The 17,058-nt window shown below is 41.9% G+C and overlaps 1 protein-coding gene across 3 annotated transcripts in view; it reads right to left on the bottom strand.

Annotated features, from left to right (window-relative positions):
* EPG5 (ectopic P-granules 5 autophagy tethering factor) overlaps positions 1 to 17,058 on the bottom strand; it is a 109,097-nt gene that overhangs the window by 33,210 nt on the left and 58,829 nt on the right. For all 3 annotated transcript variants that reach the window (XM_070050250.1, XM_070050251.1, XM_070050252.1), the window contains 5 exons: positions 16,105 to 16,276; positions 14,468 to 14,630; positions 5,938 to 6,080; positions 4,645 to 4,801; positions 465 to 659 (listed from right to left, as the gene is read on the bottom strand). In XM_070050250.1, coding sequence (XP_069906351.1) covers positions 465 to 659; positions 4,645 to 4,801; positions 5,938 to 6,080; positions 14,468 to 14,630; positions 16,105 to 16,276 — 830 coding nt within the window. The remainder of the gene's footprint in view (positions 1 to 464; positions 660 to 4,644; positions 4,802 to 5,937; positions 6,081 to 14,467; positions 14,631 to 16,104; positions 16,277 to 17,058) is intronic.

Below are 17,058 nucleotides of genomic sequence, written 5' to 3'. Positions count from 1 at the left end.
TAAGTAAATTCATTGCCTTGGTCTAACACAGTTAATATTCTATTCAGAATGGGGATAAAGCAATTTGCTTAGATCTGGCTTATTCTAAACATGACAGACTCTGATATATCACAACTCACTTATCAAAACACAACTTAAGCATAATAAATTTAGTATAAATTTAAAAGCAGGCTGTACGAAACTACTATTACGAATTTTTTTTTCCAAATCTCTGCAGTTTTGAAAGAAGGCTTGGAAACAAGGTCCTCTGTATCCTGTATGGACTAAGAATAAGACTACCTGACACAACACAACCAACATCCCACCTCCATAAAGGATGCCTGAAGATCAGGCCAAATGTGAAAAAGGTTTCTCAGCGATGTTCTTTCTGGATATGAACCTTCAGCAGTCTCTCCTTTTCTATGGAGTGGGAAGCAACCATCATTTCCACATTTCAACAACATCGGAACTGAATCACAGCTCACCTTGGTTAGCAGCATGAAAATCATATCACTGTTGTCCTCGCTTAGAAACCTCACCACTTTCTCATAGAGCTGTATGAACTCTGCAGGTGCAGCATTGGGAGTGAAGAACGGGGACAAGAGGGAGCAGAGTCGTCTATTCTTCAGGATGGTCTGAAGCACTTTCCTGCATTCTGATTTAGTGCCACTGATAAACACCTTGAAATCAAAGGGTAACAAGTCATCAAATTCTCTCCCTTCCTCAATATTTATTTATACAAGCAAGTTTTAAGGGTAAATAAGGTAAGTACAACTTTTTATAAATGAAAGTGTGAAGCTGTCAAAAAGACATTTAAAACTAACATAGATAAGCCATCACTTCCAATAGAGGCAATATTAAAAATCATGGATCGGCCGGCGCCGCGGCTCACTAGGCTAATCCTCCACCTTGCGGCGCCGGCACACCGGGTTCTAGTCCCGGTCAGGGTGCCGGATTCTGTCCCGGTTGCCCCTCTTCTAGGCCAGCTCTCTGCTGTGGCCTGGGAGGGCAGTGGAGGATGGCCCAAGTGCTTGGGCCCTGCACCCCATGGGAGACCAGGATAAGTACCTGGCTCCTGCCATCGGATCAGCGCGGTACGCCGGCCGCAGCGCGCCGGCCGCGGCAGCCATTGGAGGGTGAACCAACGGCAAGGGAAGACCTTTCTCTCTGTCTCTCTCTCTCACTGTCCACTCTGCCTGTCAAAAAAAAAAAAAAATCATGGATCACCAATTAATCTGATTTGGATAAGCCACACGCAGAAAATTCTAAGTTAACCATACTATAAAACGTTTAAGAGATTAAAGTAATGGATAGGGGTCAACTTGTAGCACAGCAGATTAAGTCACCACTTGTGATACCAGCATCCCATATTGCAGGGCCAGTTCCAGTCCTGGCTGATCTGCTTTAGATCCAGCTCCCTGCTAATGTGCATGGGAAGGCAATGTGAAAGATGGCCCCAACCACCCATGTGTGAAAATCAGGTTGAGTTTCCAGCTCCTGGCTCTGAGGCCTGACCAGCCCTGCCTGTTGTGACCATGAGATCCCCTCTCTGTGTCACTCTTCCTCTATTTCTCTGCCTTTCGAAAACATACATACATACATACATACTAAATTTTTTTTTAAAAATTATTTAAAATAACGGGACATTTGCAGTATGCCTACCATGATTACTAAATAGGTTCTGCATGAAGTTAAGAAAATGAAACTTCTAGGTTTTATTAACACATGCCTTTAAAAAGCTAACTTTTGGGGCCGTGCTGTGGTGTAGCAGGTAAAGCTGCCACCTTAAGTGCCAGCATCTCATATGTGCACCGGTTCAAGAACCAGCTGCTCCATTTACGATCCAGCTCTCTACTATGGCCTGGGAAAGGAGTAGAAGACGGCCCAAGTCTGTAGACCCCTGTACTCGCGTGGGAGACCCATAAGAAGCTCCTGGCTCCTGGCTTCAGATCAGTGCAGCTCTGGCCATTGTGGTCATTGAGGAGTGAACCATCGGATTGAAGACCTCTCTCTCCCTCGCTTTCTCTGCCTCTCCTTCTTTTTCTGTGTAACTCTTTCAAATAAATAAATAGATCTTAAAAAAAAAAAAAAGCTAACCTTCACAATCAATATAATATATCCTCAAGATAATGTCACCTTTTCTTAAACATGGTTCTAATGTGAATGTTTAAATAGTCTGAGAGTCAGGAAGGCTTCAGTAAGGTTGATCTAGGCAAAAATAATAAAAGGATAAGAGTAATAGGTTTAAAATTTTATCTGCTATACGGCAAAAGTACAAAATTTAAAAAAAATGACAAATTGAAAAATGCATTTATGACATATATCCAGACACCAGATCTGAGGAGCTCTTTCAAAGCAGTCAAAAAAAACAACAAAAATCCAACATAAGAGAAATCAGAATATATATATATATATATATATGATCAACAATATGCAAAGAAACATTATCAGTTCTTAGAAAAATACAAAAGAAAAGAATAATAAAATACCACTTTCCTTATCAGATCAACAAACTTTAAAAACAATGATAATCCCTAGTGATGGTAATGATACACAGAATAATAAACTCAAACATTTCTAGGATAGCATACATTAGTGCAAACTTCCCAGGAGGGCAGTATGACAATACACAGAAACTGCCATACAATACACACCAAATATATGGTATATATTTATAGCAATCATACTTTTAGGAAATCATTCTAAAGAGTCCAAAACAGTTCACAAAGGTATATAAGAATATTTACCTTGGCCTTACTGAAGCAAAAAAGGACCTAAATATTCATCAAAAGAAAAAAAAAAAAAATCCATCCAGAGTACTGGATCAATACACTATGACACATCTATATCATGGAATATTTTGTGCAGACATTCAATTTCATGATATAGATCTGTTTTTATTAATAAGAAGTAATGTCTAAAAGATGCATTTAAGTGAAAAAAGGAAGTTACAAAATGATACGTGCCCACTTTTAAGTATATCTGTATTTATTTAGATGTGTATACATACATCTAAACAGATAGATATGTGTACATGTATACACATATATATCTATGCATACAATAATACATATCTCTTTATTTGTGTAAGAATGATACATTATGTTTAAATATACACACAAGATCAGTTACAATAAAAATATTACCTATGTAATAAGTATTATCAAGTAGTTAGAATAAGGAGAAATTTTTCTTCTTTATACTTCCTATACTATCTGTACTGCTTCTAGTAAGTACATATTAATTTTATGATCAGGAAAAAAAACTCCTTAGGAAAAAAAAATCTATTATAATACCTGCTCAGTATCACTTCCTTATAAGCATTCAAGAAATAAGTACTCACTCAATTAAATTTGGGTGAGCATGCATGGGTAATCTGTCTTCACATATTTTTCAAACAAGTGTCTTTCCTTTCTTTTTGATACATTTCATAAATCTGCATGGATACTTTGTCCTTGCCTTTGTTAAATATACATAGAATTAACTGCAAGCCAACTAGACAAATAAATGTTGATGGAGGACAGCAGCAAGGAGGCAGAAGTGGTAAAGCAAAGGAGCTCTGAGTGTGGTCAGCAGCTGGGATCCAGTCTCAGTTCCAGCACTCACAGCTCTACTCCTTGGCCCTGTCAGTTAATCTTTTAGAGCCACTGTGAGGATGAGATAAAATAATGAACTGCACAGTATCTTGTAAATCATAAAGAACCTCAAGAATGTTATTAACACCACCAACAGTACATGATAAAATCAGATGTCTCCCCAGACCCTCAATGTGGATAATTTAATCTTTTACATTTTATATGACAAGCAAAATTCTATACCCATAATTCAAACTATATCTTTTTTTTTTTAAATTTATTTATTTATTTGAAAGGCAGTGTTACAAAGAGAGAGAATCATCTTTCTGCTGGTTCACTCCCTAAAGAGCCATAACAGCCAGGGCCAGAGCAGGCCGAAGCCAAGAGCCAGGAGCTTCATTCAGGTCTCCCATGTGGATGCAGGGCCTCAAGCTCTTGGACCATTTTCCACTGCTTTCCCAGGTACATTAGCAGGGAGCCGGGTCAGAAGTGGAGCAGCTGGGACTTGAATTGGTATGCATAAAGGATAGATAGCTTTACCTGCCATGTCACAGCACCAGCCCCTTCAAACCACATCTTAAGAAGCTAAAAATTCCAAGGAGTTCTGACTTAGATAAAAATTCCTGGCCGGCGCCGTGGCTCAATAGGCTAATCCTCCGCCTTGCGACGCCGGCACACCGGGTTCTAGTCCCGGTCGGGGCGCCGGATTCTGTCCCGGTTGCCCCTCTTCCAGGCCAGCTCTCTGCTGTGGCCAGGGAGGGCAGTGGAGGATGGCCCAAGTGCTTGGGCCCTGCACCCCATGGGAGACCAGGAGAAGCACCTGGCTCCTGCCTTTGGATCAGCGCAGTGCGCCGGCCACAGCGCGCTGGCCACGGCAGCCACTGGAGGGTGAACCAACAGCAAAGGAAGACCTTTCTCTCTGTCTCTGTCTCTCTCTCTCACTGTCCACTCTGCCTGTCAAAAAAACAAAACAAAACAAAACAAAACAAAATTCCCAGTCTGTAATGTAAGTCTGATGTCAGTGCCTGGTGTATCCAGTGAAGACACAGCAGGGACTCACTGTATCTCAAGAAGGGCAGAACAAGCTTACCTGTCCCAGGATGTCAATGCATGAAGTAAAGAACTGCCTTGTGGGAGGATGACGCTGTGTCTCCTCACTGACATAATCCACAACAGTAAAGAAAAGGCTGATGCCAACTTTCTGGACCCCAGGTGTAGGCTGCAACTTGTAGGCATTCACTAAGGCCCTGTGGGAAAATGTTAGGCATGACTATTAGTCCACAGCAAAAGAATTCATATGGTGAGTGTTTGACACTTTTGTTTCTCAGGTATTACCCCCAAGAAATGTCACTTCAGAAATGTTTCCAGGGGTAAATGTGTATCTTCCAACGCTACCCAATAACCTATTTTCAATACACAGCAATAATTTTATGCTCTATTAGCTATATTATAAGGACTAATTAACATTTTTATTTTTACTGAAATTTTCCATATTTTGTATGTAATTTATTATTTAGCATTTTATATTTCTTTATATATCTTTTTAAACACAAGAACCCGGATTTCCCTAAATTTTAAAATCTGAAACACTAACAAAGAAAAATATTTTGAGTAACGTGTTAGAATAAAGATACCCTAATTCTCACTTTTTCCAGTAAATGAAACTTCAACCTCTTGCTCACCCAATTTCCTTCTCTTCCCAACCCTTAAATTCAATCCCCCAGAGGACTCAATGTCTCCACCATACTTCCTCTAGAACCAAATGTGGAGTCACCTAAAGTAAAAGGCAGAGAGGCAACCTCTCCAATCCCAAGCCATGACCTGGGAAACAAAGTGGACACTGCCAGTAGGCCAGGGGCTCCAATGGGAAGCCCTAACGGTCAAATGCAGGTTTACAACTATATTTGTGAGCCCTACCTCCCCTAAGCAACTTTGTGGTGAACACTGTTCGATAATCATAGCTGACAATGATTACTTCCTGGGTAAATAAGCCTCTGCCATGAAACTGAAGCATTAAATCTCTCCGGAACTGAATTTCAATGCACTGAATCAACTCATAATTCAGAGGTCAGCAAACTTTTTCTGCAGAGTCAGATACTAAACACTTTATGTTTTGGGGCCATAAAATCTCTGCTGTCACAAATAGTCAACTCCACCATTAAAGCATAAAATGCTTAGACATTATAAATAAATGTGTTGGTTGTATTCCAATAAAACTTTACATTTAAAAATGGAAAGCAGGTCAGATTTGGCTCAAAGGTTGCAGCTTGCTGATCTCTGTGCTAATTTAATTAGCGGATGGCCAGGGTAGGAGAGTGGCAGTACCATATGTGGTTATTATTCACAACAAAATCACGTTTTAAATTACAGCATCAAAGCTTACGTAATCAGGTTCTCTGCGTGCACGGCAGCTTCCACCACACTAAGGGATGGCGGTTTTGACGCTTCTGCTTGCAGCTGCTTCACTTCTTTTCGCAAAACATGGAGCTGTTGGCTAATCGCTTCATTTTTACACATACCTTCAAACTAACAAAAATTAAAGCAGTCAACAGGCTTTTCATTCCCCCAGATGCTTCTAGAACAGGTATTTTATTACAAATACACTGAGCATGTGATGAAGAAGATCATTTTACAATTAATATTATAATTTAGCACAAAACTCTCAGCTGAACCTGAGGATCAGAAAGTTTTGTCCAAATACTATTCAAGAATTTCAGATTTTCCATAAAGAATCTAACTTAAATGAATTATTTTCTTTAAAAAATACCAAACTTCAAATCTATAAAAACTGGTATCATCTTGAATTTGATATTTATTTTATCAATGGTTCAAAGTCTTTCGTAGGATAATTTCTCTTTCCTTTATGTGTCAACTCTTCAAATCCTCATCAAACAGACCCAATATCCCACCACTGAGACTTTTCTCCACTGACCACCAAGCCACGGAGTTCTCCCATCCCAGCGTGCACGCACACACACACACACACACACACACACACCTTCTTCCAGTCCAAACACTCAGGTACATGTGTGCCTAGCATGAAAAAAGTATAGCTATTAATGAAACAACTGCCATTGGGAAAAGAAATTAAAAATACATAATTATAAAATAAACAACAAAATAACTTATAGGAAAGTGCTCAGACACCTGCAGGCCAAGGAAAGGGCAACCGACTAATTCAGTGGCTCCTGAAGATTAATCTTTGATGAAATTTGTGTTGGTTCTCAGGGAAGATATAAAGAGAATTTATTGTGCTTTTAAAAAACTAAATTTATTTTCATTTAAAATCCTGTTTAAGACTGTATCTTTCCTACTTGAAGAGTTGTCAACACACCCTTTCCCTAACTGGTGGTTACCCATGTGATAACTGGTTTTATTCGTGAATTTTCAATGTCCTTTTCTGATTGTGGACAGATACACAGGCAAGAAGAAGACACCCTACACACAGGCTGCAACACAAAGATAAAGACAGATGACAGTTGTGGAGGATAGGGGACAGGGACAGAAAAGGGGCCACCTGCCTAGGAAATTCTGGGACAAGACTAAAGATGATTTTTTTAACTTGAATTTTAAAATAACCACCCCATATTACAGACATATTAAATTAAGTTTGGCTATGATAAAAAAATTCTCAAATTACTGTCATTTTCTAGTCTACTTATTTTTGATCATTGTTCCCATCATTGTTCAAAGTTTTCCTTCTTCTACTAGAACAGAGGTGAAAGAGACTGAATGACTCCCACCTCTTAAAGACAAGAAGTTATAGACAATAGAACAAAGCAGTATGGGGGAAGCTCCTCCACTTGAGTCATTTTAAGTAGACAAATAAATTAAACAAACATTCTGCAGTGAGGTTTTACAATAATGAGAGGCCCTCAGTGGGTTTTTTCCAGCTTTCATTTCTAGAAATGAACAAATCTTTCACATGATAATAAATTCTGGGTCTAGCAAGCATGCCTCACAATACTGAAGTACAACAAAAGGAACCTAACCATAAATCATCCCATTTCCTCAGGGAATATCATTGAATTTTTAAAGGCTTTTATAAGGATGGGATAGCACAGAAAAGGCATTTCTCTCCATAAAATATATTTGGCTTTTGTATGCCCCAAACAGGCTATATATAGTTCAAACACTTGCAGATGGCTGGAAATTTCCAGGACTTTCCTTCCCAGAAAGATTCTACTAAGCAATAAACATGTTCATGATACAATGGGAAATCTTTATAAGAGAGCCATTTAAAATTGTATTTAAAATATAAAATTATGTTTCATGACGCTAACTTTTAAAATTAAACTCAAGAGTGATCAGTTAGGATCATGGATTCTCTAACCATCAGAAAAGAGGGCAATTCCCGTCACATAGTCTTAGGAAATGGTATGCGTGATCATTTAAGCGAGACTTAACTATCGGGATCACACACTCAGAATCACACCACTAAACTTCAGAAAGAGGAGCTAAAGCAACTAAAGGGAAATAGCCTGGCAATACTGAATGGGAACATGGCCTTGAATTTGGATGGATGCAGGTGTGTACCTTGACTGAGCTACTTGGCAAGTCTCTTAGCATCTCTGGACCTGCTTCTCTGGGTACAACATCACTGTGGAACACTGAGTAATGTAAGCAAAGCACCTAAGCAAGGGACAGAAGTGCTTGGAAAGGGGCTGGGAGAGAAGCGAGAGACTGCAGCACCACCATCTCTACTGATCCCCAAGACAGACTGCCTGCGAGGCATCTGCATTGGAGTAAAATGTGAAGTGAGCAATGTGTAATACTCAGGGTGAGACTTTATGGAAAGTGTTAAAACTGTTTAGACTGGCCAAGGGTAAGTACATTCAAAGACTGCCTGCTAATTCCAACTTCCATATCTTTCACAAATCATAGCAACAAAGCTCCTACAAGTTGTGAAGGAAATAAATCTAGAGTTGTTCATTCCTTCAAATGCATCCATTCTGTGGCACTGACTGTGCAAGGCATTAACAGTATAAACGTGAATTAAGGTCCCTGAACTCATGTAACTCAAAGTCTAGTAACAGCTATAGAACTAATCACAACACCTAACAGCTTTAACAACCTAATGATTGGCAGGGTATTAAGGGGTATCCACCTCACACCAGGAGCCATGCTACACATACAGTATTGACATGAGTAAGAACAGAAGCCCTCTTCTCAGAGTTCAGTCTGGCAGGAAAAAGGAGCAGGTGACTGCAACAGCTCTTAGGCACAAGCTGCAACGGGAGGAGGGAGCACCTCACTCTGACTAGCACAGTCCAGAAAGGCCCCAAGAGGAGGTACGGTCTGAACCAAGTCTTCAAGGCTAAGCAGGTAGTCAGAAACAGATGGGAGGAGAACAAAAGCAGCATGTACGTAAGAACAAAAGTATGAACCTGTGTGTTTTGCTTGGGGTCATGGCCTACATGACCAACAACTGAATGTGTGGTAAATGGGAGAGATGGTAAGGATGCTGCTGGGGAAAGATCAAGAACAGATTAAGAAGGGACCCAAGAGTTCTATTTCTTTCAGCTACCAGAGAGCAAATGTGGATCTTCACCTGAAATGTGATCAGATCCGTGTCTATGGTGATAGAGTAGAAAATGGACCAGAGAGGGGTCGGCGCTGTGGTGCAGCAGGTTAACGCCCTGACCTGAAGCGCCAGCATCCCATGTGGGTGACAGTTTGAGACCCGGCCACTCCACTTGTGATCCAGCTCTCTGCTGTGGCCTGGGAAAGCAGTAGAATATGCCCCAAGTCCTTGGGCCCCTGCACCCTCATGAGAGACCCAGAAGAACTGGCCGTTGCGGCCAAATGGGGAGTGAACCATCAGATGGAAGATCTCTCTCTCTCTCTCTCTCTCTCTCTGCCTCTCCTCTCTCTGTGTAACTCTGACTTTCAAATAAATAAATCTTCAAATAAAATATGGACCAGAGAAAGAGACTACGGACAGGAAGCCTAATGCCGCAGTTCAGGGGAAAAACGAGGTGGGCCTATCCTGGGAAGCAGCAAAAGAAACAAAGAGAAGGCCACCTCTGAGGGCAAACTAGTATTTAGGTAGAAGCACTACAAGGGAGCAGCTATGCAGCTGAGGAGGGGTATAAGGAAAGATACTGATGCTAGGCCTCCATCAGGGGAGATGAGGTAGGGGGGACTAAAGGAAGAACAGGTGTGAAGTATGAAGATGAGCTTAGCTTGGGACCTGTGGTATTTGAGCTACCAATAGAATATTCAAGCTGAATGTTAAGAAGGCAGGGAGAAATCCAGATCTGGAGGTTTTTAAGAACAAACTCTGGACTAGAGAAACAACAGGAGTATCAATAGACAATTAAGTGGTTCTGAACCTTTTAGAGGTCATTGACTAATCTGAGGAGCTACTGAAGCTACGATTTCTCCTCCAAAACTGTAGAAGGACTTTCAGGGACTGCAGAATGAGTGAAAGGAGATGATGTGCTATGAAGCAGGGGATCGGGAGGAGAACCAAGCACGGCTAGTAGAGGAAGGGTTGTGCTAAAGAACAGAAACTCTGCAAACGGAGAAGTGGTCAGATTCAGGGGTCAGAGATTCAGGGAGACTAGCAGCAGCTTCACGAAGTTCAATATCACTGGATAACAGAAAGAGGTTATGCAGAATCAAACTACTGCATGCAGCCATGAGCTGGTCACTGAACACAGGTATCCGGAGGGCTAAGTTTTATACCACACACTCTTTGCAGGACATACTCTCTCCCAGTGATGCTTCATGATGAGTCATACACACTCAACTTACCTTCCCTATCCTCCACTAACACTTCTCTTCCTGAAACAAAAATTATCCATAACCAAAGTTGTCCCTTTGGGTAATGGATGGCTTCAGATTAAAGTAAAATTTTTGGTCAAAAATTAGAGCAAATCTAATTCACTTGCATAGACAATGTCCAAATTTCACGGCAGTAAGTTTCAACTTTCCTGTACCTTGCTTTTGGCTACCAATGAGTGGACAAAAAAAAAAAAAAAAAAAAAAAACACCAGTTCCCAAAGACATCAACAAGCAAGTACTGTCCAGGACACTCTCAGTTAGTAATTACTATGTAACTTCCCAGAAAAATCTCACTGAAGCCTCAGACTACCACAGCTGTTCACTGTCTTCATGCCTTAATTCCCCCGGCACTGAATTATCAGAAAAATATTGCTGCAGTAGACATTACTGTTGATACTGAACTTCCAGGACCCATCAGTGGGGTTCTCAAACTTCTGGATCTTCCAAACAGAATTGAAAGTCGAGGTACTAGCCAAATGAGTACAACCAGCAGATAATCAAAGCCTGCTTTAAGGGAGCAGGCTTAAGCCTAGCAGTTTAAGATGTCCACATCCCATAGCGGAATGCCTGGGCTCTATTGCTGGCTCCACCAACACGGACCCTGCGAAGTCACAGTGATGGATCAAGAATCAGGATTCTCCGCCTCCCACATAGGAGATTTGAATTGCACTCTGCTACTGGCTTTAGTCCCAGCCTAGCTCCAGCTATCACAGGCATTTGGGCAGTGAACCAGTGAATGGTAGCTCTCTCCCTCTGTATGTCTCTCTTTGCTTCTTAAAAAAAAAAAAAAAATCTGCTTTAATAAGCCTGAATATTTCTAATGAAGTTTTGGTCACAAAACTAGCCACTTTTTCAAATTCTTTAGACTTCCTCTATAAAACCACCTTTCCCCCTCTGTCTCCTTCCTTAATTTTCCCCCTCATTTCAAAGCAATACTAGCAGCTGCCAATTTTTCTTTGGAGGAAAGAAAGCACAGTACTTTGGCATCAGCAAAAACATCTAAGCCAGCCTTACATCAACCGTTCTTGTCATAAACCATTTGTGTTCTGACCTTCCTCCCAAAACAAGGACTTTGAAAGTGTGTTAGAAAAGGTGTGCCAGTCTATTTCAGAACTAATAAGGCCGAAGAATATAAAAGAAATTTCAGTTCAAGGGTTCAGACATATGAGACAATGCTCCCTTTTTCAGAAAAGACACAAGCCACTAGTAGGCTGGGAGTTAAGCTCCCTGGCCTGCCCAGTGGTATTTTTCCACTGCAGGACCCTGAGAGTTAACAGAAGGTCAGGCAAAGAGATCTTTGACTGCAGCAGCAAATATCTACAACTCTACACAGAGCAGCTGTCGGTCAGAATCAGAAAAATATGGGGGGCCAGCGCTGTGGTATAGCAGGTAAAGCTGCCGCCATCCCATATGGGCTCCAGTTCAAGCCTTGGTTGCTCCACTTCCGATCCAGCTCTCTGCTGTGGCCTGGGAAAGCAGTAGAAGATGGCCCAAGTCCTTGGGCCCCTGCACCCGCGTGGGAAGACCCAGAAGAGGCTCCTGGCTCCTGGCTTCAGATCAGCCCTGCTCCAGCTGTTGTGGCCATTTGGAGATTAAATCAGTAGAAGGAAGACCTCTCTCTCTTTCTCTGCTTCTGCCTCCTGTAACTCTACATTTCAAAGAAATAAATAAATCTTTAAAAAAAAAAAGGGGGGGGGTGGGATGATCATTGCCTGCCACAGCAGCCCTAAAAAAAATAAAGAATTAGAAAAATATGTCTCTGAACTTATCTCACCAGGCAATTATAAGAATGTATTTTCAAAGAATTCCCTTCTCTATATAGATTAACAGCCTGATAAAGACATGTAGTTCCAAAAAATGGAAAAACACCATCTTTGTGAAAACACAGATTGGTCATAAGACCTCCTCCTTTTATTATAACTATATCTCTCATTTTTCCTCTCCAACTCAAACTCCACTCTAAGTTGGCCAACTTTTCTTGCAGCTTTACTACTGTAGCAAGTGACTCTTAAACACTTGTACTTTGGTCTTGTTACAGCATCAGAAACCAGGGAAAAATACTCCAACAAAAAATAATTTTAAAAACACCTAGCCAGGCTGGCGCTGTGGCGCACTAGGTTAATCCTCTGCCTGTGGCATTGGCATCCCATATAGGTGCCGGTTCTAGTCCTGGATGCTGCCCTCCCAATCCAGCTCTCTGGTGTGGCCTGGGAAAGCAGAAGTTGCCCCAAGTGCTTGGGCCCCTGCACCCACATGGGAGACCAGGAAGAAGCATCTGGCTCCTGGCTCCTGGCTTCGGATTGGCGCAGCTCCCGCCTTTGTGGCCATCTGGGGAGTGAACCAGTGGATTGGAAGACTTTTCTTCCTGGCTCTCCCTCTCACTGTCTGTAATTCTACCTCTCAAATAAATAAAATCTTTAAAAAAGAAAAAAAAACAAACACCTAGCCAAGGAGAACTCAAGGTTTAAGGAGTCTCAAATGTTTACAATAAGATGTAGGAAAATAAGTTGGACTCACCCTGACTTATGAGACAAATTTCTTCACTTTAATGCATTCAACTATGTTGAAAAAAAATCAGAAATAAAATTTGAAGGTAATATAAAATAGAGTAAGTATAAAAGATTATTTCAGAGATGACATTTGAGAGAAAAGTCTCCTAAGGAAACTGATTAACAATACACTGGGGCCGGCGCCGCGGCTCACTAGGCTAATCCTCCGCCTTGTGGCGCCGGCACACCGGGTTCTAGTCCCGGTCAGGGCGCCGGATTCTGTCCTGGTTGCCCCTCTTCCAGGCCAGCTCTCTGCTGTGGCCAGGGAGTACAGTGGAGGATGGCCCAAGTGCTTGGGCCCTGCACCTGCATGGGAGACCAGGAGAAGTACCTGGCTCCTGCCATCGGATCAGCACAGTGTGTCGGCTGCGGTGGCCATTGGAGGATGAACCAACGGCAAAAGGAAGACCTTTCTCTCTGTCTCTCTCTCTCTCACTATCCACTCTGCCTGTCAAAAAAACAAAAAACAAAAAAAAACAAAACAAAACAAAAAAAAAAATACACTGGAACAGTTAAAAGGTGAATTTGAAAAAAACTAATTGGTGATGGAGGATTTCTGACAATCAAGTATGAGCAAAAGTAAATTTTCTCCAATTTGCAAAAGCTAACTACAAAAAATAGTTATTATTGTGCAAATGAAGGTAGCAACTGTCTCCAAGTGCTTCTTTCCCAGCTCAGAGAGCACTGAGTGCAGCAATTACAGTGCTTGGGCTCTGCAGCCAGACCACCTGGGCCTGCCCGGCTCTGCCACTCACTGGCTGTTACCTTTGGTAAGCACTTGCCCTCTCTGTGCCTCTATTCCCCCATCTGAAAAGTAGAGATAATAATACACACCTCATAGGGCTGCTGTGAAGATAAAATATGTGAGGTAAAATGTTTAGACAAGGCCTAGCAGGAAGTGTCATGACATATTAGCTTAAGCTAAACTCTCATTGGGTCTGTGAGGTTATAAGCAAGTGAACTTAGGATATCACAGATCCAATGCCTATCTATAGTTCTGGAACAAGAAGGTAATTCTAGAGAGGCAGTTACATTTGTAATCATGTTGCTCATATCACCTCTCTCCCTGTCAGCAAACTCTCCCCAACTGACCTGTTCCCCAAATGTCCCTCCCATTGCTGTCATCGGGGGTCTTCTTCTGTCCACAGTACACAGCCAGTGGTCACTCACACCAGATGTCCCAATGTCATTCCCATCATCCTTCCTCAGAATACCTGAAATACACTGACCTAGAGGACATCATAGCTTCCCCACTCCTCCATTCCTTCTAACCGAATCCAAAAAGCCAAATATACATCATCAAAATCTTCTGAGGATCAGTTTAAGCCTTTCTGTCTAAAAAAACTTCTTGATAATTCTGCTTTTCTTTGGATTCTTATTCGAGAGTCTGTCTTGTAGAACTTATCTGGCACTTACAGAAATATGTGATTAGCTCTATGTGTGTTGTCACTCTGTGTTATTTATAGAAAGACATAGATCATGCTATGTACTTCTTTCAACCTTTCTTAAGGATGTACCAACATTAGAGACTCAATTAAAATGCTCTATATTATGAAGAAATCTACACAATCTTACCTGAACCGTTACAACTGCTGCTCCTTGGCATTTCTTGCCACTACTGCCTCTGCACTCCAAATGGAGTGTGGTCTGTTCTTCTCGATTAACATACTGTTTGGGCATTGTGTCCAATAGCTCACCATCCAGGGCAACCTGCTGAGATTCCCGAAGAGCTGCAGTTCTGGAAAACACCATTAGGAGGTACAAGAAAGTCTTAGGGAAGGTTCAACTGCTAAAAGCTTCCAGTTACTGCCAGCCATCGTTAAAGCACAGCAAGAGCAAAGTATTCCACAGAAACAAAAGACAGATGATGTGTATGCCAAGACTTACTCAAACCCTCTCCCTGGCAGATAGGCTCATCACAAAGTTGAGAAATGAAGAAAAAGCCATATGGAAGAGCAGGATAACCTTTTCAGCTGGAAACAAAACTCCATTTAGAATGTGTGTGCTGAGGCCAGCATAGTAGATTAAGCCACCATCGGCAGTGTTGGCATCCTATATGGGTGCCAATTCACGTCTCAGCTGCTCCACTTCTGATCCAGGTCCCAGCTAATGCACCTGGGAAAGCTTGGGAAGATGGCCCAAGTGCTTGGGACTCTGTACCCACACAGGAGACCCGGATAAAGCTCTTGGCTCCTGGCTTTGACCTGACATAGCCCTGGCCATTGCAGCCATTTGGGTAGTGAACTAGTGGATGGAAGATATCTTTGTCTCTCTTCCTCTCTCCACAATTCTTTCAAATAAAATAAATAAACCTTTTTAAAAAACATTCGGATGTATTAAAAAAAAAATCTGTGCTTTCAGCAATACAAGTGGACCTTAAATATATGATAACAAATGAGAGCTCTATCCCAATTCAATCATCCTACAGGTGTGCCTTGTGCATACCAGTGACTTTTTAGGTATTGAGTTGCTGAAATGTTAAAAGTCCAAGAAAGCTAACTGTGGTCATGAGGTACCAATACTGGTCTAATTATACTTTTTATTATGATAATGGGCAGTTGCTCATGTGTGTACACAAACAAACACAACTGAACACCTGGCCCCAACAGAGCCAAAGAAAAAAACTACCAATTATTTCACATGGGATTTATAAAAATAAGGTTGCTTACTGTGACTAAAACAGACTTTGCACATATGTTCCTTCTCACAAAATGGCAAGCTAGAATCAAAATTTTAAACAGTTTATCATTCTGTATCTACCATGTGAACTCAAAACACTAAACAACTTTCCCACACTTTGATCAAGTGCCCTGTCAGTTTTTTTTTAAAAATGGAGTTAGAGAGCAAAGCAGTCACCCAAAAAAAAAAAAAAAAAAAAATCAAGCAAATCTTAGTTTATACACCCTTTCAACACCATCATTCCAGTATCAAAAGAAGCCAAAGAAAATCTTAGTGGGCACTTGTGATGCTGAAATGCCACCATGGGAAACACTGTACGACCAGGAGTCCAGGAGAGTTCCACATAATTGGAATGTGAAATTAAAGGACGTGTCACAATTGAGTTAACCAAGTGAACCAAACTATCTGGTCCAGTCTGGTCAACTTAATCCTATAGGGAGCATGCTGATGAGGAGGCCATTCTAGGAACCAAATCAGCCCAGCTTCAAGGCAGCCAGCACAGGAACATGATGCTTGATGTGTCGGCGTCTTACCTGGCCTGCTGTTGCAACAAGTTCAGGTCTGTGCACACCAGCTGAATGGCGTCTTTCTCACTCAGCAGCACAGCTGAGGAAATAATTGGCACAGGAGGCCTCGCAGGGTGCAGAAGGAGGGGAGGCTGCGGAGCCTCGTGCTTCCGCAAGTTACTTAAAATCCTTTCTTTAGCTGAAAGAAAACGCAGTCATGTTTACTGAGGGATGGGTACTGATGGGCAGTAATAGACTAAATGGGGACAAAGCGCTGGCCGTCACTTGCATAAGAAATGCCAGAGCTCTCCAAAAGAGTTCCTTATCCTATAAGAGGCCTAAACAAACAAAACTGGCATATTTTTCTTGGTGCTGTTAATTGAAAGTTTTTAGGAAGCACTCACAGGCCTACTAATATTCTACTAGGAGATGGGAGCCCAGGAACATGCAATGCAGTTCAATATAATTCTCATCCTCAAAAAGTATCGTCTAATCAGAGAGCTAACACTCCTGCCCTTTTTTTTTTTTTTTTTTTTTTTTTTACAGGCAGAGTGGACAGTGACAGAGAGAGACAGAGAGAAAGGTCTTCTTTTGCCGTTGGTTCACCCTCCAATGGCCGCTGCGGCTGGCGCTGAGGCCAGCGCACCGCGCTGATCCAAAGGCAGGAGCCAGGTGCTTACCCTGGTCTCCCATGGGTTGCAGGGCCCAAGCACTTGGGCCATCCTCCACTGCACTCCCGGGCCATAGCAGAGAGCTGGTCTGGAAGAGGGGCAACCGGGACAGAATCCGGCGCCCCAACTGGGACTAGAACCTGGTGTGCCGGCGCCACTAGGCAGAGGATTAGCCTGTTGAGCCGCGGTGCCGGCAACACTCCTGCTCTTAATTTACCAGACAGCCTTGTAGATATGCTATGAAGTTTGGACTTGATAGTACTGTAAAGGGGATCTAGTGAACAGCTCTCCATAAGCTTGAGACAGAAGG

The sequence above is a fragment of the Oryctolagus cuniculus genome, chromosome 10 (genome assembly GCF_964237555.1).
Source record: "Oryctolagus cuniculus chromosome 10, mOryCun1.1, whole genome shotgun sequence".
Taxonomy (NCBI): Eukaryota; Metazoa; Chordata; class Mammalia; order Lagomorpha; family Leporidae; genus Oryctolagus; species Oryctolagus cuniculus.
The sequence above is the reverse complement of the archived record's forward strand: the minus strand, read 5'-3'. Positions and strand labels throughout refer to the sequence as shown.